Source organism: Lutjanus erythropterus, chromosome 3, assembly GCF_056507025.1.
Source record: "Lutjanus erythropterus isolate fLutEry1 chromosome 3, fLutEry1.hap2, whole genome shotgun sequence".
Lineage (NCBI taxonomy): Eukaryota > Metazoa > Chordata > Actinopteri > Lutjaniformes > Lutjanidae > Lutjanus > Lutjanus erythropterus.
Window position 1 is genome coordinate 10,456,908 of NC_139319.1, and position 18,110 is coordinate 10,475,017.

At 38.3% G+C, this 18,110-nt stretch overlaps 2 protein-coding genes across 2 annotated transcripts; one reads left to right on the forward strand and one right to left on the reverse strand.

The window, feature by feature from the left end:
- Positions 1-7,491, forward strand: LOC146329691 (cytochrome P450 3A30-like). The gene is made up of 14 exons (XM_084714962.1): positions 1-127; positions 221-314; positions 423-475; positions 564-663; positions 1,645-1,758; positions 1,874-1,962; positions 3,677-3,819; positions 3,917-4,044; positions 5,227-5,302; positions 5,424-5,584; positions 5,705-5,772; positions 6,655-6,813; positions 6,913-7,075; positions 7,222-7,491. The coding sequence occupies exons 1-14, from the start codon at positions 57-59 to the stop codon at positions 7,309-7,311; spliced, it is 1,509 nt and encodes a 502-aa protein (XP_084571088.1). The 5' UTR covers positions 1-56; the 3' UTR covers positions 7,312-7,491.
- A 2,570-nt stretch (positions 7,492-10,061) lies between these two features.
- Positions 10,062-14,389, reverse strand: gpank1 (G patch domain and ankyrin repeats 1). Its single transcript, XM_084714963.1, has 4 exons — positions 13,720-14,389; positions 13,486-13,627; positions 13,314-13,389; positions 10,062-10,676 (listed from the first exon to the last, which is right to left on the reverse strand). The coding sequence occupies exons 1-4, from the start codon at positions 14,173-14,175 to the stop codon at positions 10,235-10,237; spliced, it is 1,116 nt and encodes a 371-aa protein (XP_084571089.1). The 5' UTR covers positions 14,176-14,389; the 3' UTR covers positions 10,062-10,234.
- Between the last annotated feature and the right edge of the window lie 3,721 nt (positions 14,390-18,110).

Sequence of the window (18,110 nt, forward strand, 5' to 3'; positions counted from 1 at the left end):
AGCCAGAGGAGCAAAGGTGAAAGACCACAACAAGTTGGTCGAGTGAGAGGAGAGCCATGGACTACCTTCCTTTCTTCTCTTTGGAAACATGGATTCTACTCGTTACATTCATATGCATATTTATTATGTAAGAATCAGAGTTTTGTTTTAATATATGCATTTGTATGAAGTTTAGCCTGACTGACACTATTTAACCCCTGTGTTTTGATGTTCTGTACAGGTATGGCAACTGGACTTTTGGGACATTTGAGAAGTTGGGGATCCCATGTCCCAAGCCACTGATGTACTTTGGCACAATTGGCAGGCACAACCCTGTATGTAAATCTAAATTTCAATTATTTAAAATTTCATAATAAACACATTGTGTTGGTAAGGAAGCAGACAATTATGTAATATAATGGAAATGTATTCTCTATTGCAAGGTTTACTACTTAGATGACTGTGAGAACGCTAAGAAGTATGGAAGAGTGTGGGGGTGAGTCTACAAAGTACTGTAAGAGCTAAGTTGTGCACTTTAACACTAAATAACTAAAAAGGGAATGTGTGTTTGTGTAAATGTCCAGCATGTATGAGCTCAGGAGGCCCGTGATGTATGTGATGGACCCTGACATGTTGAAAACCATCCTGGTGAAGGAGTGCTTCACCTACTTTACCAACCGACGGGTGAGAAACACTTAATAGCACAAAATACAGACACCTGTTGCACACCTGTTGCACAACCTAGTGTGATATATGTCCCCTTTATTATCTGCTTTATAGTCCATCAGTTAACCCTCAAATCTGCAGTATGTGGTCACCTGAGCGCTTTTTCATCCAGTAGTTAGTTGAAAAAACTTGTATATAGCGTGTATTAGTTAGTATTTTTGATATATATATTTTTGATATATATATGACTGCTTGCAATGTTAGATTGCCTCAAGTTAACATTAGGTTGCCATGGCTCTATTTTACATTTTTAACCGTTGATGTCACTGTCACCTCTCTAAATTAGGGTTGCAAATTTTGTGTGTTTTGCTTTACCAATAGTTGACACACTAATAATCGATGAATCATTCCTAATTTATGAGATACAAAACATGCATATTTTTTCCTCATTTTTACTTTTTTTTTTTTTTGGTCAATTTTTTCTCATTTTAAGTTTTTATTTCCTTATTCATCAACTGTCTCTGCCAAACAAAACAAAGTCAGATGTATCACTGCAGCGACTATTTATTAAATATCCATAAATGCACTTTAAAAAGGTTAAATTCTTAACGGCAATTAATCAATTAAAGATCAATGATTAACATCCTTGCTTCAAACCTGATGTTTTGTTTTCATCCGTATGTCCTGGTTTTCATTGGCTCGTTTGTGATCAGATCACCTGATTGGCTACAGAAATGCAGATAAAAGATTTGGATATTAATTCAAACTGCACTCAGTACTCAATTCTGATATTAAAAGTAATTAGGAAGATTACATGGTTTAATTAATACTTAAGTACAAGTAAAAGTACAGACTTGAAAATCTACTCATAAAAGTACAAGTACCCAAAAAACTACTTAATTACAGTAATTTGAGTACTTGTAATTAGTTACTTCCACCCCTGCTTTAACAGCTGTTCCACATGCACAAACACGTGTGCTGACCTCTTTGCCCCTCTAGAACTTCCGTCTGAATGGAGACCTCTATGACGCAGTGTCCATTGTTGAGAATGACCAGTGGAGACGGATACGTAACATCCTCTCTCCTTCCTTCACCTCTGGACGTATAAAAGAGGTAAACTCTTAAGTTTTCCTAATTTATTCAACTCATATTTGGGTTGACTGAAAGTAAAGTCATCTACATCCGTCATGTACTTTTGTTCATTTTGCACTTTGTCTTTTGTCTAAAGATGTTTAACATCATGAAGCATCATTCCCGCAAACTGACAACCTGCCTGAAGTCCAAAGTGCAAAATGAGGAAGTTATTGCTGTGAAAAAGTGAGTAATACCATATCTTAAATACTGAATGTTAAAATAATCAAATCCAGTATTCCCTTTTTTTGCACCCTGTGCTTTTAAAGTGACAGTTCAAATACAATAATACATATTTTTTTTTCCTAGCCTGTGGTGCTGTTTATCCATCTATACTGTTGTGATGTGAGTTACCTGCAGAGATTTCTTCCTTCTCTCCAATATAATGGAACACGGTGTCACTAGTCCTGCCAAAAAATACAGTTGAAAAACTCCTTCTTTCGAGAAGTCATGACCTGGTTACACTGAAATAATCCACAGACCTTGGGAGCATTTTCATGTAGAAACGTTCTTTCTTGCAGTAGAATCTACTGGAGCCCCTTTAGAATATACCGGAACTAGTTACTGCATGAAACTGCTCACAAAAAGTTTGAGTTATCTTGAGTAACCAGGTCATGATTTTTGGAAAGAGACACTGGTTTTGAATTTTTCAAATGTTTTTTTTTTGTTGTTGTTGTTGTTGTTGTTGTTGTTGTTGTTGTTGTTGTTGCTTTGATCACCACAGGACTAGTTGATTTAGTCCCATTATATTAGAGAGAAGGCAGACATCTACGATATCTATCTACGGCCGATATCTCAAAGTCTACAACTCACACCAAAAAAAAAAAAAAAATCTAGATGGATTAATAGAACTACATGTGAGTGGAAAAATATGTATTATTGATTTTGGGGTGAACTCTCCCTTTAAATGACAGAACACCACCCAAGATGGCTGCACGAGAATCAAACGTTTTCATTTAGGAGCTTTAAAGGTGTTGGTTGGCGAAACCAGGCTTGCTGTTTCCCTCAGTTTCCAGCTGGCTGTCGCTTCATACGAGCTTCGTTTGAACTGTTCTTTTAAGAAATGAATCAAAAATAATTATTTTTCTTTTGATTTAAAATTTTTGACTGAAAATCTATCCATGTCCACAAACACAATCTCCTTTTCCAAAGCTAAGTACGATCACAAATGACAAAAACACTAAAAGCCCATTATTCATTACCTTTAATTATTTTGTTGCCCACTTAATTTGTCTATTCTAGTGTGGGGGTGCCCAAACTTTTTCATGTCAAGGACCCGCACAGTAGATGCATTTTAGACCATGGACCGCCAGTTTTAGAGGATTTTGTCGTGATCTGCTCTGAATCTTTTTTTTTTTTTTTTTTTTTTTTAGGTTTGAAAATAATAAAGTCTTCAGAGTCAATCAACAAGGATCACTATATACAGTATTACAATCAATCAAAACAGACAAACCTATTTCTATCCTTGCTTTTCCAACAAAAATAATAATATAATATATAAATGTTTTGTTCCTCCTGTTTCTGGGGACATCCTAAAATCCCCTCAGGGACCCCTGTTGGTCCCTGGACCCCAGTTTGAAAACCACTCCTCTGGTGCATGCTTTTTTCCACCCTCATCCTAGGTTTTTATCAGGCCTAGGGGCACACTAACAATTAGATTAGTGACAATCCTCAGTTCAATTAGTAGCAGACCTTCATTACCTTCTAATATAAAATGTGTAGTGGAAATGGATGTAGAGATTACACTGACAATAAACTTTAAAATTTAAAAAATGTGACTAAAATGTGACATTAAAAGTTTTTTTTTTGCTAAATCTAGTTAACAATCCTCTGCACTGTCACTAACTAAGGACTGTGGAGCAACCACTGATCAATGACTGGTATAATGCGTGTATTCCAGCATCTTTGGACCTTACAGTGTAGATGTGATGGCGAGCTGTGCATTGAGTGTGGATGTGGACTCTATCAACAACCCGTCAAGTCCCTTCGTCACCCACGCCTCGAAACTGTTCCATTTCCCCGCATTACTTTTCATTTTCCAAGGTACATCACCATTTTTCAATGACAACTTTTTTCTCTTGTAAAAAGCCTTGTTTTTTGACTAAAAATTATAATTGTCAACCCCCTTTTGCCTTCTCAGGATGTTTTCCCTTTTTTCTTCCTCTCTTGGAGATGTTGGGTTTCTCCCTGTTCTCGAAGGCTTCTGTTAGTTTCTTCAAAATGTTTTTAGAGAAGATCAGAGCAGAACGCAATGGGAGCTCACACCAGGTCTGGAAAAAACACACAACAAGGGTAGCACTGTATGGATAAAATCATCTATTGCAATATGTTTAATCATATATTGTCATATAGATATGTACCGTGTAAATAGAGAAACCAGACAGTTGACAAAACAATCTCACCTCAAGAGCCATTTCTCTTTTTAGAGCTTCTGCTTAGTTGTCATGGAAACTTGGATGTTCAAATTTCTGTTCTTTATTTCTTGGAGCAATTTTTGGACTTTTTGTCTGTGTTGGCTTCAGTCAAGTTTATCCTTGACATCAGAAACAGAAGTTGACAAAGTACTCCCACATCAAGGTCACTTTCTATCAAATCACATGATCTTGAACACCAGATAAACATTGGATCATCAATGAAATGTCAAGATTGAGCTTTGAAACTCAAACTTGAAGCCAGTACGGATGAGAAGTCCATAAGATGCTCCAAAAAACATGGAAGTGAATATCTACATTGCCACGAGAAGTTGACAGAATCCATTTGCTGATAAAGGCCATGTGATATGATAGAAAGTTTTAGATAAAGTACTAAATCAGCCTTGAGGAGAGACAGTTTTGTCAACATTTAGTGATAAAATAACAAGTCATATGACTTTTGTTGACTAATCCAGTGACATAAACATAAAATCAGACATCTGCGGCCATACAGTATAACAAGACCTCTCCTCACAAACATGGTTGGTCTTTGTGGCCAATGTTAGCGGTTGATCAATGTAGCTAATGTTAGCGATTGGCTGGTGTAGCTAACATTAGCAGTTGGTCTTTGTAGCCAATGTTAGTGGTTGTTCGATCTAGCTAACATTAGTGTTTGTTCTGTAGTGTGATGTTGTTACTCTATTCTGACTTAAAGACAGAATAATGTGAAATTTCCAAACAGTGAAGCATTTTTTCACTTAATGCCATAATGAATTGGAAACAGTAAGATCAGCTGGTTTCACTCAGACCAGAGTGTTGTGCTAGTATTGCTCTTTATTTGAAAATGTATTTTAAAATTGTAATCTCGCTAATATCCCCATTTTTACTATTATATCTGCAATCTGATTACATTATTCTTTATAGAACTGTAATGGTTTACAGTTACCTTTTTTTTTTGGTAAACTAATTATATAATCCCATTTCATGTAATCCGTTACTCTCCAAGCCAGTGCATACTAATTATCTGACCTCTTTTCAGAATTCAGAAGATATGCTTCAATATATGATCAATTCTCAGACTACGGATGAACCCAAGAACAAAAAGCAGAATAAAGGTAATTAAACACTGACATCGCATACAAAAGCACAAATGTACACTCACATGTATCCACACCAAAGGTTTTGACGCCTGCTTTCATCTCCCTCCCTGTTCATGCATCCCACCTGTCCTAACAGGTCTTACTGAGCATGAGATCAGTTCTCAAATGACAATGTTTATGTTTGCCGGTTCTGAGACGAGCTCTCTCTCTCTCGTTTCCTTGGCCTACAATTTGGCCAGAAATCCTGATGTCATGGAGCGCCTGCAAGAGGAGATAGACTCCACTTTCCCTAACAAGGTAGAGCAGAAGTTTCTGGTACAGGAGTCATTCTCTCCATTTTACTTCCATGATGACACTACAGTTTACCAAATCTGAATTCTGTTTGATCAAACTGTGATTTGCAACAACTCTTTACAGGGTCCAATCGAATATGAAGCTCTGATGCAGATGGACTACCTAGACAGCGTTGTCAATGAGTCACTGAGGTAATGAGCATTTTCGTGTGCTAGTTGATGTCTGAACAGACTGATTTTGTGATGTCAGGTCAAAAGTTTTCATAGTGAATAAAATGAAAATTTAAGAAGAATTTTTTTGTGACGTTTGCACTGAATTAAATCACTCTGTAATATAGAAAAATTCTTCTCTATTCAGATTCTTTGTGAAACCACATGAAAAGATATAATTTATATATTACATATTTTGCTGGTAAAGTTATAGTGACTAGTACATTAGCCAATTAAAAAGCAGCAGGATAAGATCTTTATTGAGATCATTTTATTTTTGACGTTATATTTTTTTATTAGTCAAAACACTACTGCTTTCCACAAAAATCAACAAAATATGAAGGTTCCTTGCAATAGCTTTAAGATTACTTTTCACAGGTTCTCCTTATACATATGGAAGGACAGGGTGAGGCGAGCTGGTATTCAGTTGGATGCAATTTGCAAGTTCAGCATTAGATGCTACTAAATCCTACACACTGGTCCTTTAGGGGATCACTAAAGTTATTAAAATTCATCCTGAGGGTAATATCTTTAACATTGGGGATACCATGGCTGCAGCATTGATGCCACCATGTTTCCTTGATCCCTGATGACATATAATGGTCACTTTATGATTCATTACAGTAAATATATTAAAGATTCTCCTTTAACTTACAAAACGTTTAGACCAAAGCATTGCCATCCCTACAGTCATGCTGCTAAGAGCTGCTCAAAAAGATAATAGTTTAGTTTTTAGTCACATATTCTTGGGCAACGAAAACATGATTTCAAGAATATGTATTTTCAAGTTTGGAGTAGTTAGAATTGAAGGTTTCATCTGATAAAGACATACAGTATTTTAAAAGTGCTCTTGTTTTGTGACAGGCTCTACCCTCCAGCGGCACGTCTGGAACGAATAGCCAAAGACACCGTCAAGGTCAATGGAATCACAATCCCGAAGGACATGATCGTTACGGTTCCAGTCTACGCTTTGCACCGAGACCCTGAGCTGTGGCCGGAGCCAGAGGAGTTCAGACCTGACAGGTAGCGTGTGTACTGTAAAGTAGTATATTTGAAGATTCTGTAATGTATGAAAAATGGTGAAATTCTACTTTCTTTGTAACTGTGTGGTTGTTTCTCAAGATTCAGTAAACAGAACAAGCAGAGCATCAACCCGTACGCTTACCTGCCATTTGGGTACGGGCCGAGGAACTGTATTGGGATGCGGTTTGCTCTGGTGATGATTAAAGTGGCCTTGGTGGAAGTTTTGCAGAACTACAGCTTCTCAGTCTGCAAGGAGACAGAGGTGATACACACACACACACACACACACACACACACATATATATATATGTACACAACATACTTAGTTGACATGGTCTACATGGTTGCTTTTATACAATTTGCACTAAGATAGAGTTTCTAATTCAGTGAAATTTGTCCATTCCCCAGATCCCTTTGAGGATGGACCCTGCAGGCTTGGTTGGACCCCTAAAACCAATCAAACTAAAGCTGGTGACACGTTCAATCAAGTCCAACTAAGGAGTACTCAGAGAAATGCATCTGTCAAGGCTGAACTTTGCTGTATACATACATATACACAGATACATATGTATATATATCATTTTAGTGACTGAAAATGCCACTTGAAAGTCATTACTATATATTTTTAATCTGTATTATAAATGTATCACTATTACTCTGTTGATATAGATCAGATTACAGTTAATCATGCTGATTTTTAAGGAACACCTGGGGAACATGACTGGAATTTGTGTTTTCATCACATTCATGAGTCATGGCAATTTTATGTCAAAATAACTGCAAGAATTTGGAAAGGAGGAAAATAGTTTCACACTCAAGGCCACAATACAGAAAAATGTTCAGGGTATGTACCCTGAAGAAGACTTGTCACGTTTATTATTAAAAGACTTTTTTTTTGGATTGTGGCTACGAGTGTGCAACTGTTTCCCTCTACACCTGTACTTTTATTGCGGTCGGCACCTCTACAACACTGTTGTGTGCTCCTCTTTTGTACTCATACAAAAATTTGGTAAACAGGAAATTGATTTGGAAATAAAAATCATAAATAAACTTTTGCATAATGATCCAAACATGTTGTCAACTAAATCTGGTGATGATAAGATGAAACATACCCACCCAAAACACTCAAAGTGGTGGAAAATTGCAGCTTTTAACATACCAGCACAGTTAACATAAATAAATCATGGTTACATGTAGGCATAATCAATGCACTGTAAAAAAAAATCTTGCTGTAAATCACAGACCTTGTTGTGAGCAGTTTCCTGTAGGAACTACTTTATTTCAAGTAGAAAAGAAAGTAGTTCCAGTAGATTCTACAGAAAGAAAGAAAGTGGTTCCTACATGAAACTGCTCACAACAAGGTCTGTGGATTATTTTGAGTAACCAGGTCATGATTTCTGCAAAGAGACATTGGATTTGAATTTTTCAAATGTTTTGGTGCCTTGGGGTCCCCAAGCTGAGTGGCATTTTGTCCCATTATACTGGAGAGAAAGCAGACATCTCTGCAGCCGATATCTCCAAAACTGTGCAACTCAGCTGTCTCTTAAAAGTGTAACCACAAGTCTAACACAGACTCATATTCACTTTGTCATATGTGATTTTCCTGAGTTGCATGTTTATGAAGTTTGGAAGGAAACTGGGGTACTTGTAGTACACCTCCAAAAGTACATGGAAACTAACTGGGCACAAAAAAGGACCAGTAATCAACCCAGGAATTCTTTTAGCTGTCAAGTGACAGGTGTTAATAGACCTTTTTTTACTGCAGCCATATTGATATGAAACTGAAGGCTAAACACAGGTGTTACCAATGATTCAAAGTAATTTTAGTGAGCCAACATGTACAATAGCAGCACCTTGACTCTGTTTGACCTGAATGGAATGGAACCACAATTAGTATCATTGATAACTCCTGTGATTACACTGCTATTTCATGTCAAGATAGCTGCTGTGAAAGAGGCCGATTAATGAACCACATGACACTCCCATGTTTTTGAAATGAGGAATAAAAGAGAGGGTAGAAAAAGTTGTTGTGTTACACTGCATTTCATCATAAGGATTTTCTAATATTCCATTTAATCTATGGAGGAACAAATCTCTATAATTTAAAGAAGGAATATTTAACAGCTGCACGTCGAAAAGTGAGTCCTGAAATCCAAATAGCGAGCTAGAGCCATACACAGTAGGTTGAAATCCTATTTAATACACAATCTATGATTGAAGCGAGTTGTTTCCCCCCCGTCCCCTCCTCCCCAGAGTTGAGGCAGGCTGCAGGAACACTGCAGGAGCACAAGACGAGCGCAACATTATAATTTGACAATATCAAGCGACGGTGAGTCCTTCACTGTCATTTGATCAGCTGTTAATAATTGTCAGTGAGAGGACATGAGAGCATTAGTAATGAGCTGATGTGGCAGATTTGCACAAACAAGTGACTCAGCAGTCACGCGTGCAGGTGAGGCAAATTAGGTGAGAAGGTACCTGTACTTGTTACAAAGGGAGAGTTCACTGTTTGTTTGAGTAGTTGCATAATACTGTGTTCAGACTACATGACAACTGAACTCTAGCAGCAATAGTGCAGTTTGTTCTCGAGGGACCGGATACATTCTAAAATATTTACATAAACTGTTTTCTCACAAATAAAGAGGTGTAAACTTTCATTAATGTTTTATACTTTATTACTATATAAATGATATGAAGATAGCTCTGATATTAAAGGCAACTGCTTTCCTGGATCATGAACCATAATATGCGTTCACAGTGGAGTTTGTAAGACCAGTAAGGGTTGAGTATTTTTTTAATGAACGAAAAGAAAATCCACTTATGTCACTTTTTGAAACAGTCTACGTGGGTCAACAGCAAACGCACCAATCTTAGTCACAAAATCATAATAAAGCTGAAATAAATTAATGCCACATTTGGTCATTGCATAACCTGTTGGAAGCAGCAGAACCGCTTCCATAAATGGACACAGTATCAAAGTAGGGTCAAGGTGTTCATATCATGCTCCGTGGGAAAACACCTCCCAGGAGCCTTAAAAGCACCTTCACAGTTTTAAATAAAAGAAAACAACATACCATACCTCTCCATGTAACTGATCTTTACCCTGGCACTGCTATTTTCCTTCCCCTCTCTGCTAAATTTCTCTTTCCTTCCTTTCTTTTGTTTTATTTTTTTTTTTTTGACGTCATCATCATGTTTTTTGTTTCTGACCATGCTTTACGCGGATAAAAAAAGATGAAGAAAAGATGTAAGATGAAAAATTGTATTTAATACATCTATTGCTCTCAATAAAAAATATTTAAATATCATACAAAAAAACAGGTACAACTCGTCTTAATAATACATCTATTTAACATTTTGAAATTTTGTTTTAGATGAGTTTGGGAGAGATGAGATGTAGAAAAATGACTGCGGGCAGGTGTCAAAGATAAAAAGAGGCACGAAAATCTCTTTCCCAGTTCTTATCTCTTTGTTCCTTTCTCCTACTTTCATCCTTCCTCTGTCCTTTTCCTCCTCTCCCCTCTTTCTCCTTGGAAGGTGGCTTCACTGCTTCCTGATCCCTGGATTTGAAGTGAGTAACTTTGGCTCTTTTCCTCTCTCCATACCCCAGGCCTTTCTGGTCTCTCTTCAGCACAGTTGACACTGGCTGTTTAGGCCCCTCACCCTCCGGCCCCAGTCCTGTCCCCGGTTTCCAGCCACAGCGAACCATCATCTTGTAGCTGTTGCTGGAGGGGGGCAGGCAGTAGTAGGGGGTGGGTGAAGGACGCCGCAAGTTGAACTGATGTAGAGTGGAGGAGAGATGTGATGACAGGCTGCTGGTGTACTCGTTACCACACACGTCGCACCACTGAGGCTGGGCCGCACTGGAGACAAACAGAAGATAAGTCAATATTAGTGAGAGGAGAAATATTAAAGGAACAGATTCACAATTTCTCAAGTCTGTCTTAAAAAAATTGTCAGGTGCACTTCAGAGTTAGTGATGGGGTTTTTAATTTACAGTCCACGTTCTGTGCAGAAATGTATTCCAAAGTGTGCAGCTTCCAAAATTACTTAATTTAAATTTGCCTGCTTACCTTGCGAGGTAGCCAGGATTCACAGCAGGCTTCAAGTTATCTCTGTGTCCACACCAAAAGTGGCGCAGCCAATCAGCACCCTAGAAGGGACTACTGGCAGCTACAGGTGTGGTTTTAGGTAAGAAGACAGAGAAGCTTCAATGGAAGCAACTTATCTCAGACGAACAATGGTGGCTCTTGAAAAGGTTAGCGTAGATACTATGATAGCGTCAGTTATATCAGAACTGGAAAGTACTTCTTCACTGAAAGAAGAGCAAAGAACGGCACTGAAGGATTTTCTTGATGGAAAAGATATTTTCACTGATTAGTTGACGTTAGGTTGTGTTCTACGTGATGGACAGATGGTTCATCCAATCACCAGCCAAGTGTTTTTTTTTTCCCCTTTCCAAACAATTTCTAAGAACAACTTCCTAGATGGTTTTGTGTAACAAACCATCTGCTGTGGCAGATTATTTACCTACTGCCATGGAAGGACAACAACAAAAAGGGGAAAACTTGTACTACAAGACACTTGATACTTGAGTTTAACTCAGCTTGCCAACACCGCATACAAGCTTCAGTTAACCCGATGAATGCATTTTTCAACAAAATGAGGAGAGTGGATTTTTTTTTCCCAGTCACAAAGTACATTAGGAAGGGATCTTTTAGTGGCCAGTATGAACAGGAGGAATGACTCAGAATCATCAGAATCCCAGATCAAAACAAATGCACGCTTTGTTTACTTAATAAAGTTGGGGGAAAAAGAAAAGTGTCATCTGAATATACTCTGCTCATGAACTCAGATGAAACGGAAACAAGACCGTGTTGATCAAATGTGGACCAAGACTCTTGTTACAGCATTGTCTATTTTTCATCTAAAATGTACTGAGAAAGAAATTATGGACACACTAACATACACTTACAGGCACACGTGGCTGGACTGGATAAACAGAGAAACTCCATATTACAACACACACACACACACACACACACACACAGGGAGTGTGACTTCATTCTCTTTTCAGGACGCCATTATTCCACTATGTCTTTACATAGTAAATAAATGTTTGCTGACAACTTGCGAGGCTAAATGTTGTGTATTACACCTTTAAACCTATCCTTTATAGGAACAGGTTGACATCTGGGCAAAAGCACTTAAGACTGTGTAATTTATCTGTCCTACATCAGTAAATGTTCAAATATCAGACAGCACCTCAACACCATGTTTAGCCTCTCACTTACTTTAGTTACTTTCAACACAAACATGCATTTGTAGACATTTAATGGAAAATAATTCAAGACATTCTGTGGAGTTTGGGTAAATAGTCACAATATAAATTTCATTTGACCAAAATTTTGACTATTTGGGTGTAAATATGAAGTTTGGCTTATTTTAGCTCATCATAAGTGTATTTGTGTTCTGCTGACCACAGTTAGTTACAGTTAAACATCCTGTTGCTAGTAGCAACCAATGCAGGCACAGTTCCATTGCAGTTTAACTGACACTGTTACATCAACCACTTTGTCAACCTTAACAGAAGTGTCATCAGCCAGAAATAAGTGAAAGCACTTGTATGGTTATGCAAAGCTGTTAATGTTGTCCCTCCACCAGTGAGTCATCATTTATAATTGACAGTTATGTGAAGCCAGTTTCACTGTTACTCAATCATTTTCACAACACCACTGGTTTATTTATTGTTTATGGTGACTCATCTTTTTTAGTCTGAAGAAGATCGCAGTAACATCAAAGATATGGACAGTCATTTAGAAAATCTGTTATAGCTGTATCGTTTTAACACCAGAAAGGACTGTGAAGCACATGTTTCAGCTGATAAATGTCCTGCTCACTATACATCTTGTCACCAAATTATCAAAATTGTTCACATCAAGAAATATCAGCCAATATATTTTTATGTTTTTTTTTTAAATGTCAAATATAAGTTGATTTTATTCTTTTGTTTTGAATAAACATGTATTACTCTGGTGGACAGAAGGGCCTCTGTTTTTCTGGTAGTTTCCAATGAATAGATGAGACTTTGGTTGGTAGGTTAAACAGACAAAGTGGACATTTGTAGCACTGCAGACCACATCTCCTAATGTAATCCCAGGGACAACAAAACTTTGGAAATCAATCACCTCAGTCAGAAATTTACCATTCAACAAATGAATGTTTATATGACAATGTTAACCACCTCTTTCCCCGACTCTTGCTGCATGGCTTATTTCTCAGCTCAAATTCTGGCTTAAATTTGTGACTGACAGTTTGGAAATTTGACATTTTCCAATTGAAATTGGCTGCTCTGTGACTTTTTTTTTTTTTTTAGGTGTAGGAAGGGTTAATGTTTCTGTTTCCATAAAGGAACATACAGTTATTATCCATTGTATAGCCTGTTTGACATGAATTACTGCTTGGTTCAGTTTGGTTTTAACTGTCTAGAGTGTGCTAACCTGTTATCAGGTTGTGTCTCTCTCTGTGTACTTCTCCCATAGCTCTCCAACTCTTCCAGCACCTCATTGTGGCCAGCTGGGGGAAAAACAGATGAGTGGATGGATGAGCTTGAACATCACTGAACATACAAACAGAATTTTAGAGTTATTAATAAAAGCCGTGTGGTTATACCTTCCAGCGCAAGGTCTTTGGCATCCCTGCCCTGTGTATCAACCACTCCAACCCAGGCTGCTCCGTGTTGCAGCAGCAGCCTCACCGCAGCTCTTTGTCCTGACCAGCTTGCACACATCATCGCCGTCCAGAAGTAAGTGTCCTGTAGGGGACACCATGAGAACTGAATATTAATAAAAAAAAAAAAAAAACATTTCCTAAAATGAAAACACACTGAGTAGTTTAGTATTGTACCTGGAAGTTGATGTCGACCCCTTTTGACAGCAGGTCTTTCAGGCCAGAGATGTCCCCCTCATGGGCACAGCGCAGCAACCTGAGCCCCTGGAGCTCCATGGATCTCTCTGAGTCGCTTGTCTCTCTTCTTTGGTTGTCTTCACCTTCACCACTTGTCCCTCTTTGCACCACAGAATCAGTTTGACCTTGTTGCACCTCTGCAGCCCTGACTCTCCTCACAACTCTTCTTCTGGACTCTCTGTTCCTCTGTTTATTCTGCTGCTCTCTGCTATAATCATTCTTGCTAATTAAACTCCTTGACACATTTTTTCTTGTATCATCTTTCATTAAATTTTCGTAGAATTCCCTTGCCTCTGTCCCACAAAATATACTGCTTGTTGTAGAGCTGGATTGTCCGGTTGTTTCATAGCTGAAAACATCTTGCCCGCTGGCAGGAGTGAAGCCTAAGGCAGCCATTAAGACTGATTTTAACTTGAGTTTCACCAGTTCACTGTTACAACAAAGTCATTTTGACTAACACACGCATCGAGTCTGGTATTAAAAGTCAACTATAAATCTAGCAAGCTAACGCTGCTTGCGTATTTTGATTTGTAGCAGGTAAATAGAGTGGTTTCCAGAGTGGTTAATTCTGAAATACAATTTCCCACGTCATATGTAACATTATATAATTAACACGTTTATCTGTCTCTATAAAACAACAGCTGAAAACCAGCCTTTATAGCCCTAGCAAAAATGTTAGCTCTAAGCTACGAGTGAGCTAACGCTAGGTAAACAGAACTATTGAGCTTTAGCCTGGGTTAGCATCGGCATTAGCTTTAAGACACATGGAAGTTTGTTAGTTAATTCAATATTACACAAGGCACTTCATTCGGTGACATTACCCGAGTAACTTCAAAACATTATCCATTAAGACGACATAAGCTAGGGGAAAAAATGGCTAATTTTACGAAGCTAGCTAATTCAAGCCAGTGTTATGCTCTGTCTTCCTGTTTGTTTGGTAACCATGTTAGCTACACCTCTAACGCTGAGTGCTGCCCCCTTTCGGTCTGGATGTTCCTTTGTGATGATCCACGGTGTCAAGGAAAGTATCCAGAGTTTTATTACACGGCTTTGTTAAATACTCGATACTCATTGGTCAGTTACAACATTCTGGGATGTGTTATTTGTGTATAGCAGACCGTTACTATGTTTAACAGACAGTTGCTATGAGGAAAAAGCCGTTGCTATGGTCACAGTTCTGATCATAGACTCTGGAGAAACAATTAAATCATTGTTAAATTACTAAAAGCATTTTTAAGTTATCATTTTCTGTCATATTATTTGGTACATAACCACATAACAAGCATGATAATCAGCCGGTCATATTGCTTAATAACATCCCTCTCATGTTTTATGTCCCCACAGCGCCCTCATGTGGACAGCCTGATTTCAATCACCTGTGCTCCTGCTTCTATGTTGTACATCCATAAATTCTTAAACTAAAGTGGCATTGCTTACATTTCAGGGGATCAGAATATTTGTCTGCAGGCCAGAAATAAAGAGAAAACATCTGCGACAACTCCTTTAACTAAGTTAAACTTTGTCTTTCATCAACAATAGTGATCTCTTAATGAAAATGTACATTTGTTGTATTCAATAACAGGTTATTTAGCTAACAATATAACCTTAAATGGACAGCTCACTCCAAGATCAAAAATATATATTTGTCCCCTGTTCTGTAGTGCTATTCATTCATCTAGTTTTGGAGATATCAGCTGTAGAGATGTCTGCCCTCTCTCGATAATGATGGGACTCAACGGCACTGTGTTCGTGGCGCTCAAAGCACCAAAGAAAAAAAAAAAAAAATCAAGATAGTCCACAGACCTTGTTGGGAGCAGTTTCACATAGTAACTACTTCCTTTCTAGTGGAGAGAAGGTAGTTCTGGTAGATTCTACTGTAGTGGCATTTAGTCCCATGATATTGAAGAGAAGGCAGGCATCTCTACGGCTGGTATCACCAAAACTGGATGGATAAATAGCACCACAGTCCAGGGGGAAAGTCTATTTTTATTTTTGGGGTGAAATGTCCATTTCAAGGTTTCACTGATGGCTGAAATACAACTAAATACAAATCTCTGAAACTCTGTAACTCACACCAAAAAAATCTAGATGGATAAATAGCACTACAAAATGCGTATTTTTGATTTTGGGCTGAGCTGTCCCTTTAAGACTGATGCCAAAGCTCATTTGATTGGATTTAATCCAGCCTCATTATGAAACAGCCCCCTGAGCAACAGCACTCATCCATACAAGATCATTTAGCGTCAGTGCATGAAGTACTAACAGATATGATAATGGGGTTTATATGGAGACAGACTCACTCAATTAATTCTATTTCCACCTGATTGATTCTCATTTGACTGAAGGTGAATAAAATGAAGCATTTTACATGTTTACCTTCAGCACACATTGATCATAAACCTCCTTACATGTCCAAGTAAAGTGAATAATAGGTTTATTTATATGGCACTTTTCTAAACACAGTTACAAAACACTTGGTTACAGAGAAGCCTAAACAAAAAGCTTTCAAAAAGTGAAGTGAAGCGAACAGTATTATGACAACACATACTGTGGTGGGGGAGACAACAAAAGTACTGAAACATGATCTCTGAAATCTTTAGTGTCATTTGAGTGACAATTATAGTTTCCCTTTTTCTTATTTATTTATTTATTTTTGTTAATAAACGGGGAATATGCAGTCAAGTATAGTAAAATCTCAGGCCCTGTTCAGACCTGGCATTAACTTATGTCCTGGGTGATCTGATCACAAGTGGACAGCTCTTAGTACAGGTGTGAACGCAGCCAGGAAGCATTTTAAGATCTGATCACTCCAAACACATTCATAGGCGGTGTGGGCTGCAAGTGACCACATTTTTTTTTTTTTTTTACAATGTGTTCGCAATGTGTCCTGGGTCACGTTGAAGGACTGCCTACTCGACTGACACCCTGACCGTCTACAACAAATTCTTAATTCTCCGTGCCTTCTTGTAAATTCGGCATTAAATGCAACGCTCTGTGGTGCACTGGGACGTCATGTGTGATGTGAAAACATTTCCACACAGTCAGAAAAAGTAAAAGTGTGCGTCCTGTTCATAGTTTCTCTTGCTGTGCTGCTGACAGTGCAGGAGGAACAGCCAAATGGGCAGAAATGCACATTCAACTGACAAAATAACCCTAGTGCATATTGCACACAGAAGTGAGATCCTATCACAAGAAACACGTGGAGATACAGTGTAACACCAGGTGTGAATTCCCGTACTCAGAGCTGTCCACTTGTGATCAGATTATCCAGGATGCATGTTAACGTTAGGTTTGCACAAGCTCTCAGTTAATTTTTGATTTCCACATTATCAACTGATGCAAACCAAAATGCCTCTGGATGCAACTGGGTAGACCTACAACCAATCAGAGCAACGACACTTGTGATGTAGCGCTGAGCAATACATGCAAGTTGGGGCGGTGCTTGGTCCATTTTTCAGCAGGAAAAATTAGCACCCTGGTCACAAACATTTTCGAATTACAGCTAAACAGTACATTAAAATGTGTTTCTGAAGACATCTGAGGCAACAATTAGGCAGTGCAGTAATAGAATCTTGATTCATATTTGATCAGCACAGCCGAGTTTTACAGTTTTATGTGTGTTTTGTGAGCCCAGCGTGTTGCACTTGAAACGTGCGACTTTTCAAATCTGAACTGTTGACGCTCCTCTTTCAGCCATCATCTCAAACCCGCCCCATATTAAATAAACAGTTCTGATTTCCCTGTCAAGAGCCAGGACTGGTGGAACTCTGTCTGAACGAGGGGTCGGCCAGACGTCTTTGCCAAACCAAATGAAACATGACTTTGCAGATTTGTCTGGTTCCCTGGCTAGAGAGTAACTATATTCTCAAATAAACGTAACCTCTAGGGCTGACCCGAAACTTCAAAGCTTCTGCTGTTGCCAATGCAACTGACGTCCAAATCAATGAGGAAGATAATGGTGAGTGGACTGCACCAACACGAAAAGAGGCAGAAGAGCAAGAAATTGAACTCTTCTAATGCTTTTAATTAGTCTCAAAACCCACGCACATAAAAACCAGGCTGATGACACAAGTGCACAGACAGTATTTGCGAGTGTAAAAGCATCTTTGAGAGGGAGCATTTTTCTAGGGTTGTCAACCACGATACCAGTCTTTGAAACTTTGATACTAGCACAGGCTCCAACATGAAGGTGTTTATTCACTTGCCCGGTTGGCCAAGTAGGTCAGAAATTTACTTGCTTGAAGTAAATTTTCAGTTGCCCCTGTACAAATTGTTTATTAATTTATTAGAGGTAATCTAATAACAGCAAAAACAATAATTGTCATTTTTTA